Here is a 26,879-nt window from a genome sequence, read left to right as displayed (position 1 = left end):
GAGGCAGAAAGGGATCTTGGAGTCATTACTGACTCCAAGAAGAACATGGGCCGACAATGTGAGGTCACGGTTGGAGGGGCTAACCACACCCTGTTGTGCATCCACAGGTGCACCTCTAGCAGGGACAAGGTGATCCTCCCCCTCTATGCAACACTGGTCAGGCCACAACTGGAGTACTGTGTCCAGTTCTGTGCTCCCCACTTCAGGAGGTATGTGGTCAACATTGAGGGGGTCCAGAGAAGGGCCACCCGCACGATCCAGGGACAACAGGGCAGACCCTACAATGAGAGACTGTGGGACCTGAACCTGTTCAGCCTTCACAAGAGAAGGCGGAGGGGGGACCTGGTGACCATCTATAAACTCACTAGGGGGGACCAGAAGGGTTTGGGAAGAGACCGTGTTTCCCCTAGCGCCCCCTGGCATAACAAGGAATAACAGCCACAAGTTGTTGGAGAGTAGGTTTAGATTAGACATCCGTAAGAACCATTTTACAGTTAGGGCGGCTAGGATCTGGAACCAATGTCCAAGGGAAGTGGTGCTGTCTCCTACCCTGGGGGTCTTTAAGAGGCGGCTTGATGCCTACCTAGCTGGGATCCTTTGAGCCCAGTTTTTTCTCCTGCCCAGGCAGGGGATTGGACTTGAAGATCTGTAAGGTCCCTTCTGACCCTACTTCTATGATTCTATGATATTCTCCATCAGCTTATTACCACTGTTCCTCATCACCCTAGGTGGTGCTGGGGAGAAAAGGGCTCTCTACCTATTTGCTGCTGATTTCCCCTGATGAGGTTGTAGGCAAGCCATGAGGTCCCCCCTTGGCCTCCTCTTGCTGAGGCTGAACAGGTTCAGGTCCCTCAGTCTCTCCTCGTAGGGCCTGTCTGCTGCCCTCTCACCAAGCAGGTGGCCCTCCTCTGAACCCTCTCCAGTCTGGCCACATCCTTTTTAAAGTGCGGAGCCCAGTACTGGATGCAGTACTCCAATTGCGGCCTGACCAAAGTCGCATAAAGGGGGAGTATCTCCTCTCTGGACCAGCTTGAGATGCATCTTTGGATGCATGACAAGGTATGGCTGGTCTTGCTGGCTGCGGTCTGGCATTGGCGGCTCATGTTCATCTTGGAGTCAATAATGACTCCAAGATCCCTTTCTCCCTCTGTGCTTTCAAGAGGAGAACTCCCCCCAGCCTGTATGTATGCCGTGGATTCCTTCTCCCAAGGTGTAGCACCCTGCATTTGTCTACGTTGAACCCCAGCCTATTCTCATCTGCCCACTTTTGTAGTCTGTCTAAATCTAGTTGCACCCTCTAGCTCCCTTCAAATGTGTTCACCTCACCCCATATCTTGGTGTCATCAGCAAATTTGGACAGCGTGCTTTCCACCCCCTTGTCCAAGTCGCTGATGTAGATGTTATACAGGACCGAGCCCTGGGGTACCCCACTGCTCACATCTCAACAGGTTGAGTACGACACGTCTACGACTACTCTCTGGGTGTGCCCCATCAGCCAATTTTTTTACCCATCCAACTGTGCAGGCATCAATGCCACAGTCGCCTAATTTATTGATGAGGATGGGGTGAGAGACAATGTCAAAGGCTTTCTTAAAGTCTAGAAAGACCATCCTCCAAAGGATTTAGTTACCTGGTCATAAAAGGCAATCAGGTTGGTCAGGCAGGAGCTGCCTTTTATGAACCCATGCTGATTGCCCTTGAGCATGATCTCCCTTGCCAGCCCCTCACAGATGTGCTCCGTGACGATTCTCTCCAAGATCTTCCTGAGCACCGAGGTGAGGCTTACAGGCTTATAGTTACCTGGGTCCTCCCTTTCTTGAAAACTGGGACCACATTAGCCAGTTTCCAATCCCCCGGCACCTGGCCAGATGCCCACAAATGCTCATTCAGCTGGGCCAGGGGCTCTGCGATGACCCCTGCCAGCTCCCTCAACACCTTTGGTTGGAGGGCATCTGGACCTTCAGATTTAAAAAAAGTGTCCAGCCCTTTCAGAAGATCCCTAACTACATCTGTGCTGACTGAAGGCCTGACAGAGCTATCCCCAAGATTGTCCATACCTCTGGTGTGTGCTACGCTCACTGTGATCTGGAACAGCGGAGCTCCAGTGTTTAATAAAGTTTTCTCCTCATATAATGAAGTTCATAACTATTTCTGAGTCGATGTTGCTTCTGGGGTTAACGTTTTGCTGAGCCTCTACAAGGATTGAATTGTAACATAGGCATTAGATTAGTTAGGTATAGGTTTTAGCAGTTATAGGAGTAACGTTACTGGCTGTGTCCTTGGTTTTTAGTTAGTGGTGTGACTTGTTGTCCCTGTTATTTATATTTACCCAGTGTTAATATGCTGATTAATTAGTTTCAGTTATACATCAGTGTGCAAGTTTCCTTAGTCATAGTACAAGGAGTTGCCGGATTGATAGGGTAGCAATAGATATGCCTAGTCAATTCGTTAGCCGGTGCAGGGTCAAAGATCACCTCACTTGGAACCAGACCATTGGGTCAGCTGTTAACTGGGCAGTGCCAATTAGACACTAATTACAGTCTGAGTCCAACAGTGGGCCAGATGAATGGCACAGGGCCAGTCCCCATCTGGCTGGGATTGGGTTCCAAGGGTCCCATGCCAGGCTGGGATCAGGTCTCACACCACCCTGCATGCCCGATTTAACATGCAGGGCCATGGCACATGGGGTGCCCCACAGGATCTGTGGTGAGCCCCACAGGGGCAGATAACATGGTTCTGGGGGTTGAACGTGGCCTGAGGGTTGGGGGTTGAGCACCCCTGCTGTAGCACAATTAAACTGATCCAAGAATGTGCGTGTTGTTTTAACTAGGCATAATGGGGTTAAATTAAAGAGGATAAATAGGAGCTCCACTGTCAGTGGCCTTGCTTTTATTTCAGTTCAACTCCACAGCAGGTTTTAAAACAGTCATTTTTAAAAATGTAGTTTTTATTAAATGAAAAGTTGAGTAAGTGACAAGCTGATGAGGTACAGAACAGGGAAGGCTTGTGTGACAGTGATCTCTGAAATGCAGATTTTACTTCAGAAATCATTTCCTTCAGGATTAAAGCAGCAGCTACTAGGCACGTGCTCTGGAAATTGGCAGTCTCCACAGTATTTACATCTCTATCCTTCAAGTTATTTGCTTTTGGCCCGACTTATTATCCAAAGGGATTTCTTTGTGCTTTCACCATATCAGTGATACCAACCAATCTTTTCAATTGAATATAATCCAAAAGATATGAGCATGTTTCTCAAACCCTCCTGCAGGTAGACATGCATCTGAGATGTAGGGCTTTTTGCATGTGCAAATCTAGATTTGTGAATGCTCCCCATGGGAAAAAAACAACTGATTCACAGTAATTTCTATGCTGCAAAGGAATGCCTATCCAAGGTCAGAAAAATCATGCCCTGAAGGATAGGAAGGGAAAGTTACACTGGGGTCCCAATAAGCCTACTGTTTGCTTTTTTTCCTCCAAATGGATGTCCATCAAATTTACTACTCTTTAAGCGAGATGTGTTTAAATAGACCCCTGATTTGGTTATTAAAAAGGCAGTTCAAGAAGTTCTGTTGTATTATGCAGGAAGTCCCCATAAGAAAGCATTACCTATGGAAAAACAAGGGCTGATCAAAGGCTTGGTTTTCCAAGGTCTGCATTCTATTCAATGCCATCTTTAAGACTGTGAACTATTCCAATCTTTGTTCCAAAGAAATGGAAGCAAGCTTGTCCGATGCAGAATTATCATCTTTCCATCTTTGCTTCTACAACTCTTGAACTAGTCAGTGTGTATTAGTTGCCAGGGCGCAGTCCTTTGGCACAGGAGCAGACTGACTGAAATCTGTATATATTACACTAAGACCATGGCCCAGAAATTCCCCTTTGTTGTCTCTTGCTCAGGTGATAAGTGTAAATCCGTAGCTTTCTACTTAAATGTGCAAGAACATTCCCGGAACTCCAAGTCTTGGTAGGGATTCAGAAATTTCAAGAGCTAGTATGCAGGCTTCTAGAGGTTCTCCTTAGGGAATCTGACACACTTTAGCTCAGTGGTGCTCAACCTTCTTAGATTCAAGGTCCCCCTGGCTAAATTTGAGGTACTTCTCAGAAAATGCCAGCTCTTAGTTAACAGTTTTTCCCCCCCTTTTTTTTTTGCCTACAGGAAGTTGAGCAGTTTTTATATTGCAAAAGAACAAAAGTTTACTACTATGGATTTGTTTGAAAATCTCTGGATTTATCTTATTAATCATATCTGTAGACCAGGCCTAGTGCACGGGGGCTGGACCGACAATGTTGCAAGGTCCCTTCCAGCTCTTACAATCTATGAATCTATGGATCTCAAGGCACTCCAGGATGCTATGGCATCCTAGCTGAGAATCACTGCTTTAGACTTGATTTCCTAACATGTCAATTTTCTGGTTTGCAACAGCAAGCTCCAACTACTTCAGGCACCATTAGAGCTCTTGACAGCTTCTAAACAACCTAGGAAACATGGAGTCAAACAAAGGTGTCTGTATTTAAAAACTCAAAGCCCCATTATTCAAAGTCCACTGTTATTCTGCCTAAATTCCTTTCCAAGTACAACTTTAAAAAGCAGTTGTAAAAATTCCTATAAAAAGAACTTGGCAACAAATACAAGATTCAAGTATTGAAAATGCACTCATAACTCTTCTACAGGGTAAGGAGAAAACCTTCTGAAAAAGTCACTGTGGCACTGGTGTTCAGGGTATATTACTGTTTATCATTTGTACTATATAGCAAATGAACACCACAGGAAACAGATGTGTGTTAGGACTCAGTATACTCAACACCAAAACAGAGCTGCTGTAACAGTGAGAGAAGCTTATCCTAATGCAACTATGGGAATCATGCAGGAACAAAAATGTTCAGGCCTGCTGTTTTTATTCATTTATTTATTTAAATTTAAACAGCACATTCACAGGGAATACTGCCTGAACGTTCATATTTAAAAACTACTGCACAATAGTCCCTTGGAAACCTGACATTTCCTAGCTGTTAATTTGTTTATGTTAAATACAAAGCTGAAGTTTTCTGCAAACCTTTTGCTCCTTTGTTTTAAACAAAAATGTTAGGACCCTAAACGTTCCTTACAATGAACATTGAAGCCCAAGTCATAAAGCTATTTCTGGAGGGTACAGTAATGGCTACACTTCCTTGCAATAGCTATATTTTTTTCCAAGGGTATAATATTTCCTGTCAGATGTCTATGGTATTAACCACTAAACTTAACTTGATTTTAATCTGGGAAGTGCCTAAAATGGCACTGGGGTGCCATGTTTAAAACCTCTTCCAGATATCTCAACGTAAACTGAACATATTTCAAATGAACTGCCAGGCCTTCAAAGACACGCAAATTGAAGATAAGAAAGTTTAGCTAGTTTTACCAATTCCTGCAACCCTATCATAGTAGTAAAGGTCCTGCACATTAATTCACCCTTTAATTGCACCTGTAGTACCACCACGGTCTTCAGTGAAGCATGGGGTAGAGTCTGGTCCTAGGTTTGAAACTTAATTTGAGAACAAAACAGATACCAGCACAACACTCAACAGCACTCCAGAGCTAAGAGAGGTAACAGGAGTAAATGCTGAGGGTGGAATTCTGGCCCCACTGAACCTAGACCTATCAACCACTTCAACAACATTTTGATATTGATAATAGCACATGCCAAAAGTGCAGAAAGGGGGGCCTCTGCATTTAAGATATCATTTCCATTAAACATCTAAATATATTTTTTAAGCTTACCATGTTTTGCCCATATCTAAGGCAACAAAAAGGTAAACATCAGGATTAACTACAATTGGCTATTAGGAAAGAACTTTAAAATATTCTTGAAGTAGATTAAAAAACGCATGAACTGTATGTGCATACTTGCACATGGAAAGAGTTTACCTTGAAGGCTGCAAAGAAAGAAAACCTTGACTGCAAAAACTTGGTTAACAATTTCCTTTACCTTATGGTTTGTCACTCGATGCTGAGCAATTACAGTCAGTTTTTCTAGGAGCCCTCGTAATCTCTCCTGTGTAGCATGGGAGATCAAGTTCACAACATCAGAGTTAAGTTCCATAATGTCATGCCTTTTACCTGTGGAAGCAGAGAAAATCCATTACGTGTTTTAGTAGTAGCTGATAATTGAAATAATTAGCACAGCAGGTATTCTGTTCCCCCTGGAAGTCATACCCATTATGAATAAAGGTTTGGAGATTATGATTTTCCTGGTAAAGTCACAACTTCAAAGATCTTAGACATTACATTAATAAAACTTAGCCTGAAGCTTCAGAAAATATAGACATTGTTTCACTTAGCCTCTAGAATCATTCTCCTTGCAAGGTCATTTATAGGACAAAGTTAATAAGAACACAAATCAAGTCTCATGTTCGGAAGGGAGAAATAGTCACTGTAGAAATTAGTGCCATATTCTGTTAATTTCAGTAATTAAAAAAAATAGAGAATTACATTTTGCCCTGTTTGACACTGCACTTGTTAACAACTTATGACATTTATTTCAATGAACAGTTTTGGTTGGGTTTTTTGGGGGGTTTTTTGTTTTTTTCCCCCGCAGTGTACTCCAGGCATGCAAACCTGGACCTCCTCTCACCCAACCCTGAGCAAACAGCATATGCTAGACTGACCCGACACACCTAAAGTAACAGCTTGGGAAATCTACCTCTCACGCAACTGGGGTCAGAATGTCTTTCCTCTCTAACCTATTCTTTCAGGCTGCCATTCTTATAGCTGGCTCAGCAGAGAACAGCAATTTCAATAGCTGTGGTCAAGAATAGTAACAGCTGCACATAACTTTGCTTGGACCCTACCCCCAAAGCGAAGTGTCACCTCTATAACCTTCTCACAGTTGCAGAAAGCCAATGGAGAAGTCTTTCTACGGATGACAAACTCTCAGCACAATCACATACAGGTACAGGGACAACCGGGGCTTTTAAACCAGACAGACAGTAATTCAACTATGGATAACCAATGCACTTCAGCATTTTAAATTTTCTTGCCCCTCCTACCGCGCTTTACACAGCATATGCCCCAAATCGGAGGTTCTCAAACTGTGGCCCGCAGACCACCACTGGTCCACAAGCTCCATTTCGGGTGCTCTGCAGAAAGGTTGCAGAACAAATTGAGACTATCTGTACTTGTAAGGCAAGACTACTGATATTAAAATGCAAGTTGTGCGCTTTGATTTGTAGAACAAAACGTTTATCAGGTCTGCAAAAACCCTCAGCAATTTTCAAGTGGTCTGCGAAAAAAAAGAAAGAAAGTTTGAGAATCACTGCCCCAACTGATCACCCATTTTGTTTGCCTTTATTTTCATTAATGTTGGCATCCAGATATGTAGGCACCCTGTTCGTACACTAACAAACACATGAAGTTACTCTACATATGATCATAACAGTTCCTGTTGCGTCACTTCAAGGCATTAAGTACCCTGTTTTATGTGGTACTTAAGTATTTACGGGTATATTCACTTCCTTGAGTTTACAAGTCAGGAACAAATGCTAAAAATAATGCTTCCTTTTTTCTAAAACATTCAGATTACCAGTGCTATGTGTTTCTCCCCAAACTAATTCTCGTGCATAATTTGAAAATCAAGATACCTTAAGGAAAAGGTACACTGAAATTAGACTGAGGTCCAGATTTACAGAGGAACTTCAGTATGGAAGTCACAATCTAGACCTCCCTACATAGTGTAGGGGGAAGTTAGACATCCCTACAAATGGGATTTACACAACTGAAGGTGAATGCCGGGGGAGGCCTGAGCTAGCTGATAAAATGCAGGCGAGGTGTGCCTGAAATTCTGCCCCTTTCCCTCAGCGTGGACACTCAACTCAAGGCTGCAATTATCTCACTATTATATGACTATCAGACTGACAACAATTCCAGACCCACTCCTGAACTTGGATACTTAAGTTGCTTCCATGAGTCAAAATAGCTGGCTCACTTCTCATTTGAAGCATGGGTTGTAGTGTACACCTTGTACATCCTGGTCTCCTTAGGAGAGAGTGCTCCAACCACCACGCAAGAAGCAAGGCTAGGACTGGGGCAGTTTCATCATCTCCTATTCAAGTTAGACTACTATGCAGGCAAGACTTCAAGAATCAGGGAACTAGATTCCCTGGTAATGAAGCTGGTCTCCTGAGAAAGGAGACCACAGGTGCTCTGGTCCTTCCTTACAAATTTAATAGGTCTGTCAAACAATTAAAAAAAATTTGGTTGTGTTTAGTTGCACCTAATCGTGATTTTAAATTGCACAGCTAAAAGTATGCAGGTACTTTGTATGGTTGGGGGGAAGGCTCTGGGGTATGTGTGGGGGCAGGGGATTTTGTGACAATGTGCAGGGGCTGTGCAGGGTTTGGAGCCTGGGGAAGAGGGAGTCCCTGCACACCCTAGCAGGATGCAGGGTGCTATGGCTTGCAAGCAAGGGGCAGACAGTGCCATGCCAGTGTCTATGCAAGTTTGCAGGGGGGGGAAGCAGATCAAGGCTCCCCCCACAGTGAGGGAGGAAGTAGGGCAGCTCATTTAGGGATGGGGGGGCACAGCTTCCCACTACTGCACGTGTCCCCCAATTTGTGTGGGGCAGAGGCAGATTGCCCACTACAGGTTGGGGCTCTGTGCTCTGCTGCCTTTGCCCTGGGGAGCTGCGCACCAGCCACACTATGTCCCCTGCCCACTTGACAGCGGGAAGCAAAACATGGCATCATGCAGCTCCCGGGGCAAAGGCAGCAGGTTGCAGAGCCCCAACCTGCAGCCCACCTCCGCCCTGTGCGCAAATCCAGGGGCACATGCCCTCATGCTTAACCTGAGGGTGCACACAGTGGCAGGGAGTTGCCCTGCCTCCCCCCCCGCCACACCCCTGGATGAGCCACCTGAAGCTGTCCCATGAACCATCCTGGCCCTGGGGCCTCATTCACTCCAGCCCCTGCCCTACTCCCGCCCTCACTGTGAGGGCCTCGATCTGACCCTCCCCCCGTTTCCCTCTCCCCTTCCCCTCCACAGACTTACTAGCACAGCGCTGCTCTACACAGTGTGCAGACTGCAGCTGCTCCTGTCAGTCTGTGCCCCCCCCCCACCGTTGCAGCCCCACAGAGCTTGTGCCAGGGCTGCCCTGTGGCAGCACAGAGGACCATCACTGCCTCACTGGGTGGCCTGGAGGTGGCAGCAGAGCAGAGCCCAGGTGCAGGCTCCAAAACCATGTGTGTGATTAACTTATTAAAAAAATTAATGCAAGAACCAATTTGCATTAATTGCATGTGCTAACTGTGATTAATACACAGCTCTAAAATTATGTTCGAGGCATTAGCTAAAAATGCCTAAATAATCTTGAGAGCAACGACCAGAAATCCAGGTGTTCTTTGCTCCTGGATTCAGTACTTCTTACAGGTTGCTTATATGGATTTGAGTTAACTGTGTTTTTAGGCATATGACTATCTTTCTGGGTACAATATTAACAATCTCACTGTATTTTCTTCCATTTTGAAAAAAAAACCAGCATGGCCATGTAATCTGACTATTGTAACACACATACACACACAAGAAGTTGTGGCTGCACATATACACTTTGGTATTTCCTGACAGTACTTAACTGGTTCAAGCTTAATGTTAGATTAAGGCAGGCTGCCAGGCAAAGACCAGGAAGAATAAGAACAACAAGCAAACCAAGGTAATGTAAAAAAAAAAAAAAACAAATCTGAAGGTCCCAAACTGGATTGGGGCTTCAGACAGCTAAGGGCTGCATAAAAACACACACTCCTGACTCCGAATAGCATATAATCTAATACTCGCCAATGGCAGGGCATAGCAGACTGAGACTATCAAACTTCTGTAACATGCACAAATACATATAAATCTATGCATATAAATTAGAGACTGGGCTTTTTTTATGCTCTTATCCAATTCTTTTAACATGCTTTACATTTTTGGATTCAAAGCAGAAATGGGCTTAAGGGATTTGAAGAAGGAAGCAGTAGTCCTCAGCATCCTACTGCATCAAGCAGCAGATGCTACATACGTCAAAAAGTGTTGAAAATGATTTTTTTTTTAAAGTTTACCACAGCTGTACAGAGAGTAGAAGGAAATGGCACTCCCTTGCTAAAGAGAAATGCTTTATTGAACAGGCAGTTCCATGGCTGCTTTTCTAAATCATATGAGTAGAATCTGCAATGTATATCTGTAGCATACATAAGCAATATAGTTGAGTCTGAGAGTTGCCCCTACACTGGGGAAAAAGCAGCAGTTACTCCAATCTCTCCATCAGGTGCTGTATACGTAGAAATCTGATCTAACCACCATCACATCCCAGTGGGCAACTCACACTGCTATGCATCTGTTATAGCCCTATCATCCTGAAGAGATAAAGTAACCCAGGGAAAAAGTGTATGAACAGCTGTGATGTTTTCCCTATTTTGTAATTAGTTCCTATTCCCCCTACCCCCCTACAGGTAATTCTACAAAATATTTTTCCAGTCGCAAAATGAGAGCCAACTTTCTGGTTAGAAGCTGAAGTAGAAACGAAATATAGCTTCTTTTTTTTTTACTTTGCAAACTATATACAACTTTATGAACTCAAGACAGTGGGTTATAATACAGCCCAACCCCATCTTCAAAGTAACACTTGTCAAAATAAATAAGTTATTATTTAAGCACTGAACTCAGATTATCAATTGCACATTACAAGAGAAGATAATTTGTTCTTACCCATGTTTAAAATTTTCTTTTGCAGCACCTCTGAGGAGAGGAATGGATTGTCTGCACAAGATCGGATCACTGTACCAACTAGTTCAGAATTTGTTGCCAAGATGCATGCATTTTCCTCATTAAGGTTGACCCCAGCCATAGAAGTTACATCATTGATATCATCTTCATCTCTACCAGAAAAAAATATTTCCTTAATCATAATTTTTCAGAATTACCATATTTTCCTCACATATAACACTACACAAAATTAAAGGCACATGCCTTGTTTTTTTGAAAGACAGAACGGAGAGAGAAAACAAAAACGTGTTTCCTTGAAAATACTGGCACGTACAGTATTTCTGTGGGTGGGGAGGGGGCAACACACAGGCAGCTGCCACTAAGGGGAACAAAACTTTATGGCCATTCCATTACTGCCCCCACAACACACAGAGCTGCAGCCTGCAGCATGTCAGCTTCCCAGCTGCAGCATGCCATGAGACAGTAGGGGAAAAGAGGAGATAAACATGTTCAGAACCAGCAGCTAGGGTGCTCACTGGGCTCCACACCTTGTACAAGAGTGTAGCATTACTTTTTATTTCTCCCAGCAAAGACAAATTGCAGGAGCTGATATTAACATGTTTCCTTGCTTAAAGCACGCACACTTCCTACTACATGTATGACTGTCTTAGCAATAAATCATAGTATCATAGAATATTAGAATTGAAAAGAACCTCAGCAGGTCATCTAGTCCAACCCACTGCTTAAAGCAGGACCAGCCCCAACTAGATCATCCCATCCAAAGCTTGGTCTAGCCAGGTCTTAAGAACCTCCAAAGATAGCAATTCTACCACCCCTCTGGGTAACCTGTTCCAGTACTTCACTACCCTCCTTGTGAGAAAGTTTTTCCTAATATCCAACCTAAACTTCGCTTGCTGCAATTTGAGACCATTGTTCCTGGTTCTGTCATCTGCTACCACTGAGAAAAGTCTAGCTCTGTCCTCTTTGGAACCTGCCCCGCCTTTCAGGTACCTGAAGTTGTCTATACTCATCCCCCCACCCCAAAGCCTTCTCTGTTGCAGACCAAATAAACCCAGTTCCCTCAGCCTCTCTTCACAAGTCATGTGCCCCAGCGCCCTAACCATTTTTACTGCCCTCTGCTGGACTCTCTCCAATTTGTCCACATCCTTTCTATAGTAGGGGGCCTAAAACTGACACAATACTCCAGATGTGGCCTCAGTGTCAAACAGACGGAAAGAATCACTTCCCTTGATCTGCCAGTATACATCAGTCTACTGTTAGGCTTCTTCGCAACCAGGGTACACTGTTGGCTCATACTCAACAATGTAACCCCTAGGTTGACTGTAGCCTGTAGGTCCTTTTCTGCAGAGCTGCTGCTTAGCCAGTCGGTCCCCAGCCTGTACTGGTGCATGGGATTGTTCTGTTTTAAGCGCATGACTTTGCACTTGTCCTTGTTGAACCTCATGAGATTTCCTGTGGTCCAACCATCCAATTTGTTGAGGTCTCCCTGAATTCCAGCCCTACCCTCCGGCATATCTACTACTCCCCTTCAGCTTGGTGTCATCTGCAAACTTACTGAGGGTGCACTTTATGCCATCTTCCAGGTCACTGATGAAGGTATTGAACAAAACCAGCCCCAGGTCCAACCCCTGGGGTACTCCACTTGATACTGGCTGCCAACTAGACATCAAGCCATTGATTACTACCCTCTAAGTCTGATGATCCAACCAGTTTTCTATCCACTTTACAGTCTATTCATCCAACCTGTAGTTTCTTAGCTTGCCTGCAAGCACGTTGTGGGAGACTGTATCAAAAGCCTTGCTAAGTCAAGGTATATCACATCCACAGAGCCTGTCATCTCATCACAGAAGGCAATCAGGTTGGCCAGGCATGACTTGTCCTTCGTGAACCCATGCTGACTGGTTCTAGTCACCATCTCCTCCATGTGCTTAGAAATGGATTCCTTGAGAACCTGCTCCATGATTTTCCCATGGACTGAGTTGAGGCTGACTAGTCTGTAGTTCCCTGGATCATCCTCTCTCCTTTTCTTAAAAGATGGGCACTATATATTTGCCCTTTTCTAATTGTCCAGGACCTCTCCCAATCGTCATGAGTTTGTAGAGCCACTGGCCATTGTCTTTAAAATCACATGAGCCAATTTCCTCAGCACCCTCAGGTGCATCATGCCTGGACTATGGACTTGTACACATCCAGCTTTCTAAAAAGTCTTTAACCTGTTCTTTTGTCACTGTTGGCTGCTCACCTTTTCCCCAAACTGTGCTGCCTGGTGCAGTAGTCTGGGACATGACCTTGCTTGTGAAGACTAAGGTGAAAGAGACATTGAGTACTTCAGCCTTTTCTACATCCTCTAGTCACCAGGCTGTATCCCCCCACCCCCGTCACCCTCCCTCCTTTAGTAAGGGACTCACATTTTCCTTGATCTTTTTATTGATGACCTACTTGTAGAAACCCTTTTTGTTACCTTTCACTTCCCTTGCTAACTGCAACTCCAATTGGGCTTTGACTATCCCAATTTCATTCCTGCATGCCTGAACAATACCCGTATACACCTCCCCAGCTGTTTGTACGAGTTTCTACTTCTTATAAAAACTTTATTTTTGTGTTTTAAAAACTCTTTTGTGTCACTAAAGAGTTCCCTGCTAAGCCAAGCTGGTCTTCTGCCATACTTACTAATTTCCCTGTGCATCAGGATGGTTTGTTCTTACATTTTCAGTGAGGTTTCTTTAAGATACAGCCAGCTCTATTGGGACTCCTTTTTCCACTCAGACAGTCTTTTCCCCCTCAAACCAGCTGCCAATTTTTTTTGGAAAGAGTACAAGATTGATGCGAGGAAAATACAAATATGATCTATTGTTAAAATGAACAGTCATACATGTAGTCCACCTGATGCATTATGAACAAACAAGTGTGCTAAAGTTTGAGAATTCAACGCAAGTCCCTCCCTCCCGTTATTCTGACTGAAGGGCACAGATATCAAGCAAGACCAAGAAATTACTTTGTTTTAATATACGAGAAGGGCTAAAGATGACGGAAAAAAAGAACAAAAGCTTTCTGTAGGAAGTATTCAAAACGAATCAACTTCCTATCACCCCTCAATTCTGAAATTTTATTAGTAGATGATTTTCCTCATTCTGCAAGATCTACTCCAAATAATTTACCCCCAATCATGCAGTTCATTATATTTGTTAGGTTTTAGAAACACATTTAGATCCTTAACACACCGAGGAGTTCCAACAGAACCCAAGATGAGAAGCTTATTATTTAACAAATGCTACAGACTAACAACTGAATACCTCTTCATACCAATGCACAACAGTACGATGTTAAGGTTAAAAGTCTCCATTTTCAGGGCAGTTACCTTAAGATTTATTTTAATATTGCAATAAATCAATCAAACCAGGTTTCATTCTTTGAATCGACTCATCCATCCAAATCACTTCAGGTCCAACTGCTACATAACCAAGATGATCCTTTTTTTCAACTACACAAACTCTGCAATTAGCAACATTCCTGTTCTCCAGGTAAAATACCTAACAAATTTAACAGTGCTGTGGCATTGCTCCCATTTGTATTCCAAAAGGTTTGTACTTTCCCTCCCAGAAGCAAAAAGAACCATGGGCACTGTTACTGCATTATGGAGAAGGAAGGGAAATAATGTGAGAACTGACAAAGTTCACGATGCACACTGCCAGGCTGATCAAGGTTAACCGTTAAGCTAGAGGGTATATTGCGGGAAAAGAGAAGGGCTAAAATATAGCTTGCGCATAATTTTGATACAACGCTGCTGCAATTCCAAGCTTGAGATCATGTAGAATTTAAAATGTCACCATACTAAGCTGGGAGTAGTTGAAATGAAATTAATGTTTAGTTAAAATGGGTGGAAAAAGAAAACCTATTCAAACTTTCTACGAAAGATCTGAAGTTAATATGCTGCATAAATCCTTCAGCAAAAATTTTTATGGAAGAAATAGTTGTAGAGCTTTAGCAGTTGGGCAGTCCAAAGTCTTTTACTATTTAGGTTAGGATTAACAGGCAAAAAAAGCCTCTCACTGCTGCAACGTGTACACACTGCAACAAGAACCTGGGGTACTTTGGACTCTGGTCCTTCAAAGATGAAGGAGAGGCAGTCTCTAGAGCTTGAAGACATCACAGCTGAAATAAGTGGAAGTGCTTTCTGGAGCTTCTTTGAATTGACAAAAGCTGCTGGCTGGACGTTACCAGAGTGGTCTCAAACTGGAATACAATACACCCTGCAAGGTCACTAGAAGGCCCAACTATTGGCCCATATTCTTGGGTAAACATTTCTAGGTGAAATGGCATGCTGTTTGGGTTAGGCTGTTTTCTGACTGGAAGACAACCATAGCTTCTCCCCTAGTTTTTCTGAGTGGAAGTCAATGCTGATTTTAAAAAGAGGTGCTACAAGATCCCAGAATGTAGGAATACTAATCTAAATACAGAGGATTTTTTTTTTAATTTAGATATTCTTCCTCTACTTAAACTGGCTTAGGCACCATTTATTTTTTGGTGTACACACAACTTAAAGCACAAGGAGGAGAGTGTCTCCCCCCCCCCATCACTTCATTTGTGCCTCTTTACAGCCAAGCACATTATATATCATTTGCTTAGGGAAAATGGAGACTGTTTCTTGTATCAAGTTTCATTCATTCTTCAGTCAAACTGATCTTCCTGGCTGGTCCTCTGCCCTAGTTCAGTATGCCAAGGTAAAAGCTAAATCCCAAGATTTTCACAACAGTTATATGAGTACAGTGATGACTGAAAGCTGAGGTCACCATATAAAAACAAAATTTCCTTCCCGTGCTTGCCATTAGTGGTTGAACCATTTCAAATACATATTCATAACACATCAGCAGAATGAAATTCTTAATCTTTCAGGAAATGTGCAAATTGGCCTTTGGTGCATGGTAATTGAGTGCTAATTGATTTTCACAACTATACTTCAATTTCCTCTTCCTAATAAACTACCATCACCACAAACTTTTTTGCTGCAGTTGAGACAACATGCCCTGCTGTAGTACAGCTCCTTCCATGGATCAGCTAGTAAAGGAGTTCATTAAATCAGTTGTAGCCACCAACACAGCACACATAATGAACCAGCAGATGGACAAATACTGAAACTTAGCACTGAGCTCTACCTGATAGGAGCCAAGAGATAACACTGAATAAGCTTACATCTCAGGTAGATTTTCATTGTAGTTTAGCCTAAAATTACCTTCTTTTCCCTTCCAACTCATAATTTAGTATCAAGTAAGGGAGAGAGACTACAATGGCCAAATTATAAACAGAATCTTCTCATATTACATAGCAATGGTTTTCAAACTTTTAGTTGCAGACTCTTAAAAAAATGTTGAATGGAGGTGCAGACCCCATCTGAATTGTAAAACATAGGTATTCACATACTTTTACATTCATTATATAGTCATCTTTTACAAACCCCTTAGACATAGTTTGTGTACTCCCAGGGGTCCACAGACCACAGGTTGAAAAACAAAGCTATATAGTTCTACCAGTGTTTCAATTACAAATTTAAACCAGCTCTGTCACTAAATTTCTACAATGTTGTTAATAATATACACTGGAAGGGCTTTGGTTTGGACAAGCAGACTTCTTTTTTAAATTCTTATACTTTACAGACAGATTTTAACTTCTCTCTACCATATGAATCTGAACTGTTACTATACATTGGGTTACTAGCCTGGATGAATAAAATACCAGTGAATACTAATTTGTACACATGAATACTAATTTGTACACAGGTAAATAAAGCATATGTTTTCCTTACCAAAACACAACTCTAGAAGTACAACCAAAGTAGTGTTTAGCAAGGATTAATGATATTGTATGGACTTCAACAATCATTTCCAATTCCTGAAAAGCCTTTCATTGTTCAAGAAATACATACTGTTCAACTCATTTCAAGTGGTGCTCCACATAACTCCACTTTTTATCATCTCAGTTGAAGTGCATTTTTAGCTGGGACAAGATAAATTCTGGTCATCAGACAGAAATATTTTCAAATGATTCAAGTCTGGCCTTCCTACCGGAAATTGGCTTGTCTTCACTTTAAAGATCTCTCTGTGTAATACAATTGTATAGCTATTTCAGTGAACATTATGACTTCTGGTATTGTGTTAGTTTTCAAAAAGACCCTTTTCAATTATTAGAGGTTAAAATTCAAGGAGGGTATCAGCTTGACAATGTTGAGGGAGGGCTGAAAGGGAATAGTTCACAGTTGTCCATTTCTCTCTGCTCAAAATTCACAGTAAACTGAAATACAAGCCAGGTAACATAGATGTGCTTTATTTTCTAAATCTGAATATGCTGGAGGAAAAATGGGCCTCTGGCACCCTCTGGTGTTTGAATAGTGTATATGATTTTGACCAATTCTGTCTTTTATTTAATTTCTGTTGTTGCAGGAAGTTGGGGTGGGTGGGTAAGAATGCTGGAAAAAAGTATTTAACCCCAATTTACATTCTGCCACCCTGGACTAAAAGTTGCGTTCTTAAAACAGGCAATCCAAGTGAAACTATTCTGATTGATAGAGTGGATGAAGCAACCTGAAGAATGGGCAAGAATTCTATCAGCTCTCTTGGGTCACATACAGATGAGCATGGGTGTATGGTATGTAGTACCACACTGCACATGTAGGCATTCCCCACACTGCTACCTTATAGTAAGGGGGGGGCGGGGGGAGGAAGAGAGGAGATCCAGGGATCAAAATAACCCACACCAAGTGGGGCAACACACATGGTGGCAACATGCGCCACTTAAAACCAGAGTCTGATCTACCAGAACAGCATGCCAGCCGCTGGTCAGACTTCCTCCCACAGCTGCAGCCCAGGGAAGCCTCCAGGACCCCAGGTAAAGCTGTGGAGGCCATCATAGTTGTTGGCCCTAGCCTCTCCTATGCCACATGCCAGAGCACACATGGCACAGTTGTTCCCCGGAAACAAGTAGCAGTGGCACAAGTTGTGCCACAGCTACTTGTTCCCAGGGAAACAAGTGTCCACACTTGTTTGGAAATGCCCGTAGGCATGGTGGTGAAGCCATTCCTAAAGATGCAGGGATCTGTCAGGAAGCTGTTTTGTAAATACAGCAAAATTTGGGCCATGCAGCTCACACAAAAAGCTATATAGAGTCCATCCTTTCCTCACAGGCATTTAGGGAGAATTCTGACAAAGAACACATACAGAGGTTCACTCTCCTGGAAGTTTTTTAAAAAAGCTGGTTCTTCCCCGGTCATTTTTATCCTCGTACATCCATTTTTATTCTGGAAGAAAAAGCCTGAACATCTGTACATTCATGGTTTCTCCTGAGAGAGTCACTGCTTTCCCAGGAGAAACTGAATATCCACATATAGCTTTAGTTTACATCTTATTTTTATAGTGGACCATGCTTAAATTCATTTAATTAAAAAAAGCCAAAAAAAAAAAAAACCACTTGGATCTGAGGAACAGTTGACAGACAAGTTATTCAGTTCTGAAAAGGGTTCTTCAGTTCTTAGGAGGAAGATAAGGAAGTAAAAATGGGAAACAAGAAAGGAGACAGATCTGGCCAGCATAAGAAAAATCAGAATCTCCTTCAACTGGTAAAGAAATATTTAAAATGCTTTCTCTGCTATGCACTCCCAGTTTAGTTTAAAATTCAGCTGGTAGGATATAGCTAAACTCCAGGAGAAATCCAGGCTGCAATTTTCAGAGGGATGTAGGTTAGTTAAGTGCTCAATGACCATTGACTTAAGCTACTTGACAGCATCAATAAATTCTGAAAAGCAGAAATCTACTTGGAACCACACCAGGGAAAAGCAAAGATTTTCCTCAAGTTTTATGTGCACATTCCTAGAAAAGTAATTCCAGCATGGAAAGCAACACAGAGACTTAGTGGATAAGGAATTTGAAGGAGCAGTAGAAATGATAAGTTCAAGAGCATTAGTTGTTTGTTCCGTGTTTTGACTACTGACAGTCTTTCACTCTGCTATTTTCTCTGAAAATGTATGCTGCATGTTATGGTAAGCAAGGAGTTTTACTTTTGTATCAATTTACATTTATGTTGGACTTTTGCTAGAGTTTAGAATTTAGCCTATAGATTATAGGTCATAATGTCCCGATCTTTTCTCTGCAGAAGACTAGTTTCAAGCTTGATTTAAAGTCACAAGTGAAACTGTTTATCGTAGTCTCGGCCTTTCCCTTCTACTGTTCCAACATTAAACTTTCCATGAGGAAAACCAATTTTGTAGTTCTGAAATTTAATGAGTTACTCCGACTAGACCTTTAAAGTACTGTAGCAATCTAAAAGGTGGGTAAATTTTCCCCAGCAGCTACAATTAGTGATTTAGAGTTTCACCTCTCACTACAGGGATAAGCATATAAGAAGAGGTAATAAAGAATGTGTTAAAGAGCTCCATACTGTATTAACAGGTTACCAGCACAGTCCAAATTAGTTCAGTGATACCTGGCTGTCTGAAGCGAGCAGAAGTTCCTTTTAGTTTAACTTCAACTAGGGCTTTTGTTACAAAATACCAATACTTTAGAAGATCTAAAAGTGATCTCATATGGCAGAGGACTGACATGTGTCCTTCATTCAAAAGATCATTTATACACACACACCACACACACTTACTTGAGGGTAACACACTAGTAACTGCATGATAAAAACACCAGCACAAACAGTACAAAATTCTCCATACATCAAGAACAAATGTATCCATTTTTAGGTCAAATGATTTTAGACATTCCCCCCTTATTAACATTAACAGATAAAAACACCCAGCAGAAGTCTTTAAAATATTTATTTTTTATTTAACTTAAATCCCCAAATTGCTATTGCTGTCTGTGCCTTTTGTTGAAGTCTTGCTTCCTAGAGCCACACAAACTTCCGACTTTGTTTATTTTTACCTGAAGGATGTTGTTCCGTTCTCTTTTATTTTATTTTTCTGAACAGGAGATGCTGGAAGCGACAGAATTTTATTTCCTGGCAGGGTGATTTGTTTCACAATGGAACCTAAAAAGTATCAACATCACACAACAGAAAACAAAATAAAAAGAGTGACTACCAATTCAGCTCATACCTTAAAAATGCAAGCGTCTGTTCCAAACTGAACAATGGGCCATTTCGGTCTATTCGGAAATCAGACACTGGAAAAGAGCAATATGTTCTACAAACTTTGCATGGCTCAGAAATTAAAATGTTCTTCTTAATAAAAAGCAGGAACTCACTACCTTTCTCACTAGCACAGATTAGGTGTTGAAACAGGCTGGTCAGAAAAGAATCCCTAATTTGGTAAACTTTGGTTTACATTAACCGGTACTTGGAAAAGTCTCATCAATATCCTGACTTTCCAGAACCAAAAACTGGAAGCAGTTTATAGAAACAGTAGTTTACTGGGGTAAGTCTACTTTGAGCACTCAGAAAGCAGGGGGGGAAGCATTTTTTTGGTGTAGTGGAATAATATTGTAGCTGTAACTATCCAGGAATTATGCAAAAAAGGCAAGGACTTTTTATTTATGGCTGATCTCCTTTATTGGACCAACGGAATGGTTGAGAGAGAGTCAGACAAGTTCTCAAGTGAAAGGCATTGTTTATCAGATCATAGTTTATGGCATGTTTTCTAAATAGGCAAAAATACACAGTGGCTAGAACACTAGCAAGCTTCTGCTGAGAAAGCCATTCCAAGCAGACACCCAGCAGAATTAACCAATTCCAATACAATCAGGCGTTTTCCTACTTCCCTCCAAAATATCATCCTGCTAATGTTACAATGAAGAAATGCCATGTTACAAATAAATAAAAATGAATTTAAAAAGTCTAATCCTACCTGCAGGAAACTGGTTAGACTGAATTAGCGCATTTAGTGGCATCCTTTTATTAGCGGGCGTCTGAAGAGTCAGCAGAGAGGTTTGTGGAAGGGTGGCCACTGGTTTTCCCATGCCTCCTGATGGCTGTTGCACTAGCTGGAAATAGTACATATAACATGAAATGTAGGAAAAACATAAACCCAAGTATACAGATAACTGAATATAATTAACTTGCTCATTCAACCAAATCTGTTGAAGGGAAAGCATGCAAGTCTAGCTTTCAGTTGCAAAAAAAAAGTATCACTCTCATAAAAACCTCACATTTTTGTCTTTATGACAAGAAAAACTTACCGGTAGTTCAAATTTGTAGCTAGCAACATTTATTTGTCCAAACAGTTCAAATGCTCTGAACAACAGACGTCTCACCATGCTGACTATTTCCAATTGCTGTATCAGAACATTTTCACTGAATTCTATAAAATTTCATTGCACTAATAGCTTTTCACCTCGTTGCCAGTTTCATTTATCAGAGTATCAATAGAAGACTGAATCTACCTGTCAAGTCCAAAAGGGTCAGTATCACACAACTACAAGAAGCAGCCAGAATTTTTCTAACATGAACAGGTTTTCATAAACAGTTCTTAAAATGTCATTATACATATGAAACCCAAGAACTGCTGACATTTTTGAAGAGTATTAGACCAGCTGAGGGTCAAGATTTAAAATTTAAAAGTAGTCAATGTAGAAGAGAAAAGCTATAATAAATGGTCTCAAAGCTTTATATACTTTGGAGTTGAAGCACTAAATGCCTGTACTGAATGCTGAGTTTACACTACAGGAATAACAGTAAAAAAAGAGAAAGGAGGGGGGAAGAGAAAGAACAAAGGGGGAAAAAGGAAAGAAAGAAGAAAAAGATCAGCCCTTGATATTTCAACAGCTGTGAAAGTATAAAAGGTGTGCTGCATCAGGCTAGTTGTTTTGGTGCTTTTGGCACTTGTAAGAGAAACACAAGATTAGCAGGATTTCAATGTTCCATGTGCAGTAATGCTTGAAACAATGCAGAAATCTTTTCCAGACATACCACTGTCTCCTGCCAAGAAGAAAGCAGCTCACAGGTTTCACCAGCAGCAAAAAGAATTTTTAGTTATACAGTGACCCATGGCTCGTTTGCCAATAGAATGTGGTTTGCAAAATTTATAGTGGAGAATAGTGGTTAAACGCGATTTAAAAGCTACGTCAAGCACTACATTTTACAGATTCTTCTATCAAGGCACAAAAGTATCAACATCTTCAAACTGGATTCCTAATTACTCAAAACACATGTACAGTATTTTTCCATTACCTTGGAACTTGTTTTCAGACTTAACCTTTATTAGTGTTTTAAGTTAAGAGAAGCTGCAGCAAAAAGCTGACTTTTGACCTTGAGATATTTATCAAATGGAATCAACACACATGGTACTTAAAAGTTAAACTGTAGACAATGAAGAGGTGCTTTCCCTGGCATTTAAAGTGTCATTACAAGATTAATGACATTGGCAACAAAATTAGGCCAAACAGAAATAGAAGTGCTCTTGCACATGGGAAACATTTTATTAATAAAATGTTAAGTCTTTTAAATAAACTTTATAAAGCTATAATGTTTAGGTGCAGAGGAGTAATAGGGCATTTGCATTAAAAATGGCAGCAGAATGCTAGTTAAAAGTGGTCAATTGTTGAAGCATTATCCATTAGCTTCCTATGGTTCACTTCATGCATCATCTCTCCTCTGCATCTTCGTAGAGGCCTCCTTTTTGTTTCCTCCTTTAGTATAACTCAGGATAGCATTAAAAACTTGGCAGTCAAGATTAAGGCAGGACTTAACTTTATTTGCATAGCTTAAGCTCAGAGCAGAATAAGAATGGGCTTCTCCATCTGCCTCAACTGTGTTTCACCAGGGCTCAGAGTGGCTCTAACTGAAAACTTCCATCCAACCACGGAGAAAAGCGAAATACAATTAGAATGCGAGAAATGAATGATTTGTTTATAGACACAGCTAATTACTGGATAACTAAACTTTTCTGAACTCATGAAGACACCCTTTGACTTACAGGATCCGCTTCCCTGTGAAAAACTTATTCTGAGCACACATCCACGATGTTTCCACTGTGCCTAACAAAACCCTTTAGGATGCATCTGCAGCATGCAAGGTAGAAGAGAACTAGACATGGCAAGGAAAACAATACAATTCCAGGTTAAGAAGTGGGAACAAAAATAAACAAATAAACAGAGTAAAAAAATATTCCCTTCCACTAAAAAAACCCAGCTGTTTTGGAGATGTGGACACACAACAGTTATACAACATAGTAATTACCCTAGATTTTACTTCATGCTAACAGGGTATGTCTACACATACCATTGGGAGCAGCAATAAACTGCAGACCTTATTGCTCCAGTTTATTGCTCCCAGGAAGCTCCCGTGCACATATTTGCATGTGCGCCTGGACTGCAGCACATACAGCCTGATCACAGAAGGTCCAGCTGGCAGGAGCCTGAGGGGTAGCCTGCCAGCCCAGGGCTGCTCCAACTGGGCTAAATATGCTGCGGAGGAGCTGGCTAGGGCATGAGGGTGCTTCAGCGTGGGGTTAGCTGTCAGGTACCCTGTCGTGCCCCAGCCAGCAGTTGCATGTGTAGACACTGCTGCTGTGTATGAAAAGGTCCAACGCAACATAGCACTTGTATTTAAGAGTACTATGCTGCTGCAAAGTTCATTTTGTTTGCCCTAATAGGGGTGCACATGTAGATGTTGAGATGTTTGCTGTGCAGCTAATTAGTCAACTGCACAGATGCACCTACACAGGGGTAGATACAGAACCCTCCCAAGCTAGCTGCCTACAGTGGGTCACAAGATGGCAGGGATGTCAGTTTGCTACCACAAGACTAAACTGCTAGGGCAGTGGTCACCAAGCAGTGGATCCACCGGTAGATCTCAGATCCTCTTGGAGGATGAGGCTGGAGTGGGGGGTTGAGTGCCTGTATGCATGCACGTGTGCACCCCAGCCCAGGAGGTCAGTCCATGGGGGAGGAAAGGGGCAAGGGCTAGATTAAGACCCCCACGGTGAGGGACAGTGCTGCAGAGATACAAGCAGGGGTAAGTAGAATGGAGCCCTAATTTTTTCTCCCCCTGCCTTGATCTGCCCCTCCACCCCTTCCTCCCCACAGACTTACCTGCTGGGCAGGGGTGCATGGTAGATCTTGGGCTGCTTTTAAAAGCCAAAGGTGATCTCCTACTTTAAAAAGATGGAGACCACTGTGCTAGGGGAACAGACATGCATCACATCAGTGTATTAATTACCTCACTTACAGAGGGGTAACTTTATCCCAGAGCAGAGTAACACAACAGTATACAACCACATGTGTCATATGTCCATTAAAGACTCTGGGGTAAACTTAATATCTGCACCCTTTACCAAAGATAGGGAGCATTACATCCAAAAGAGCCAGGAACAGAAAACCATGCGCTATCTGTAGTGTTTGCTTTCTCCCTGAATCTTGTCTCTTGCTGTCAGGGGTTATCAAGAGCTGGAATACTTAGGATGAGAGAGAAAGATGGGAACAAGGAATAGAAACAACTCTTTATGCCAAATTATTGTATTTACCCAAATACAAGTTTAAATGTAAAGCCCCCTCTGCCCCCCCGACTAGTTAGATCCTATACATGGAAAATTATATATAAAAGAAGTGTTAAATTCTATACATGGAAAATGCTAATTAACAGCAGGTCATCTTTAATGTGCATGCCCCTCCCCCGCTGCTGTGGCAGGGAAAGCAGCAACAGGAAGTGAGGAGCCAGAATCCTATCACTAACTCCCCAGCTCCTTCCTTGTCCACCTGTGCCTATTGTCCTCCCCACCCTGCCTGCCCCCCTACTGCCTGTACCCTACCTACACTCCCCTTGGTGCCTATGTTTATACCCTGAGATGTGCCTCTCCATGCCTGTGCTTGTCCCCTGCTGCCTGCTGACCAGCATCCCAGATAACGGATAATGCTTCAACAATTGACCACTTTTGGTCAATTGCCCTACCATGCCTGTGCCTGCCCCCACACACCCTGCTCTCCCCAACCCCCGCCCCCTCATGCCTATGCCTGCTTCTCCTTCCCACACTCCACCTAGTCCCCTCCCTTACTTTCTGCTGCAGTTCTGCTTCTCCATGGCAGTCAGCAGAAGCCACAGCCCTACCCAGCCCCAACCTAGACCTACCAGGGAAAAATGGAGGCAGTTCCGTCCAGCCCAGCTGGGAGCCAAGAAGAAGGAAAGGAGGAGGGCACAGGCACAGACATGAGAGCATGCTGCAGGTCTCTCCTGCTCTTCCTCTGGTTATATTCCACCTTCCCTGGCAAATGAGCCATTCTGGACCAGTGCAGGCAGTGGCTCAGCTCTGTCTTCAGCCCTGACCCCAGGCCCAGGCTGGACCTTGTCTTGGATTCAAGTAATATATTGTATTGTATTTATTAAGACACTTCAAAAGGATCCCTGCTAGAAAAAAGGACTGCAATTAAAAGGATTAGCTCTATAAAGAGCTAACCTGTTTCCCAGCAGTACCAAGGCTTCAAGATGAGAAAAAGGGTGAGCTTCTTCAAGCCCTGATAGACAGAATGCAGGCAGCAGCACAGCATAAGCTGCAGATGACAAGCAATGATCCAGAGAGGTAAGGCACAGACCACCTCAACAGAAACAGCTGCAATACTGGATGCTTGAAGAGAGGGCTTAAATAAGGGACTGCTTCCAAGCAACTTTGACTAACTTGAATCTGAAGTGGTTGAATTGCTTTATTATAAAGTACAATAAAAGTTATAGAATCATAGAAAAGTTAGGGTTGGAATGGACCTCAAGAGGTCATCTACTCCAAACCCCCTGCTCAAAAGAGGACCATTTTCCAGAGAGATCATTCCAGCCAAGGCTAAAAAAACAAAAGAAAACAAAAAACAAAACAAACAACAAAAAACACAAAAATTGAGCGGGGCCTTAAAAACCTTGAAAAATGTGCAGAAACAAGACTGGCCGAGTGGTAAAATGGGCAGGGCAGGTCAATAGCACAGTCATCTGAATATCTTGGTACGCTGAAACCATCTAAACAACTGCAGCCAAACGGCTGTATTGAAATATAAAGAAATTCTAGCCTGTGTTTTTTGTTTCTATGCGTTCTGGAAAATGATAGTTCTGAAAAGGGTTAAAGAGGTGAGAGACAACAAGCCCAACATGAGCTCCCAGTGCAATGTCATGGCAGAAAGTGATTATGTGACCCTGGACATACAAGAAGAGTAGACGGTAGGAGTTTGGGGTTGCTTTTACTTGTGTGTACAACACTGGTAAAACAGCTATGGGAATACTGCACACAACCTGGTGCTGCTATTTTAAAAGAAAAACTGAAGAGGGTGACAAACAAAAGCACAAGAGTCACAGGAAGACCTACAGCTCAAAATGTGTTTGGCTTAGCAAGATGACTGAGAAACAACAATACCTTCATATGGAGAAACTGTAAGGGACTGAAGGTTTCCTTAATTTAGTGTGTAGAGGGGAGGGGAAAAAACTAACAAAAACACCCAGCCACCAGCACCAACAGCTGGAAGCTGAAGACAAGTCCACAACTGGAAAGAAGGCACACATTATATATATGATTAGATCTTAGAACAAGCTATCAGGGGAAATGGTGAATGGTTCATCCCTTAATGCTGTCAAAATCAAGATTAGATGCATTTCTGGAAGATATGCTTGAATCAAAAAAAAGTTACCAGCTTAAAACAGGGGGAGCTGGGAAAGTTTAAGAAGGCATGTGCCACAAAAGGAGGTCAAAGCAGTTGACTGTATGATCCCTTTCCAACTTGCATGAATAAATATGTAATTTTGGTATGCATTTTGCACTATTCATTCTAGGAACTCTATGGAAGGTAAATAAATACCAGGGGTTCATAAGCTAAACATGACCATACACTTTTTTGCACCTGGGAATATATTTCTATTAATATTTAGCTAGAATTATTGGTACTGTGGAGCAAGGTTGTTTGAAAAAAGGAAGTTTAGAAATGCTACAATACGGGTTTCCCTTGCCATCCATGGTTTTGAATACCCACACTTCAGAGAAGTGTGGGGAAGGGGGGAGGTACAGCTGGAAAATACCCCCACAACCCCCTGGCTCTGCTTGTGCCTCTCACTCACCCCACTACAGCCTTACTGGTACTCCTCATCCCCCACCCACAGACCCTGCTCCCCCAACCCTGCCAGTTTTACCAACCACAGGAACTTTCAGGAACCCAACCCCCATGGTTGGCAAAGGAAGCCTGTACATAATATACTAACT

The 26,879-nt window shown here is 42.3% G+C and overlaps 1 protein-coding gene across 1 annotated transcript in view; it reads right to left on the bottom strand.

Annotated features, from left to right (window-relative positions):
- TAF4B (TATA-box binding protein associated factor 4b) overlaps positions 1 to 26,879 on the bottom strand; it is a gene marked incomplete at its 5' end in the record, with an annotated part of 118,258 nt that overhangs the window by 40,423 nt on the left and 50,956 nt on the right. Inside the window, 4 exons of the mRNA XM_019541568.1 lie at positions 5,967 to 6,097; positions 10,715 to 10,884; positions 19,645 to 19,750; positions 20,565 to 20,700. Coding sequence (XP_019397113.1) covers positions 5,967 to 6,097; positions 10,715 to 10,884; positions 19,645 to 19,750; positions 20,565 to 20,700 — 543 coding nt within the window. The remainder of the gene's footprint in view (positions 1 to 5,966; positions 6,098 to 10,714; positions 10,885 to 19,644; positions 19,751 to 20,564; positions 20,701 to 26,879) is intronic.

Source organism: Crocodylus porosus, unplaced genomic scaffold (genome assembly GCF_001723895.1).
Source record: "Crocodylus porosus isolate Cpor-Errol unplaced genomic scaffold, CroPor_comp1, whole genome shotgun sequence".
Classification (NCBI taxonomy): Eukaryota; Metazoa; Chordata; order Crocodylia; family Crocodylidae; genus Crocodylus; species Crocodylus porosus.
This window is presented reverse-complemented; position numbering and strand designations above follow the sequence as displayed.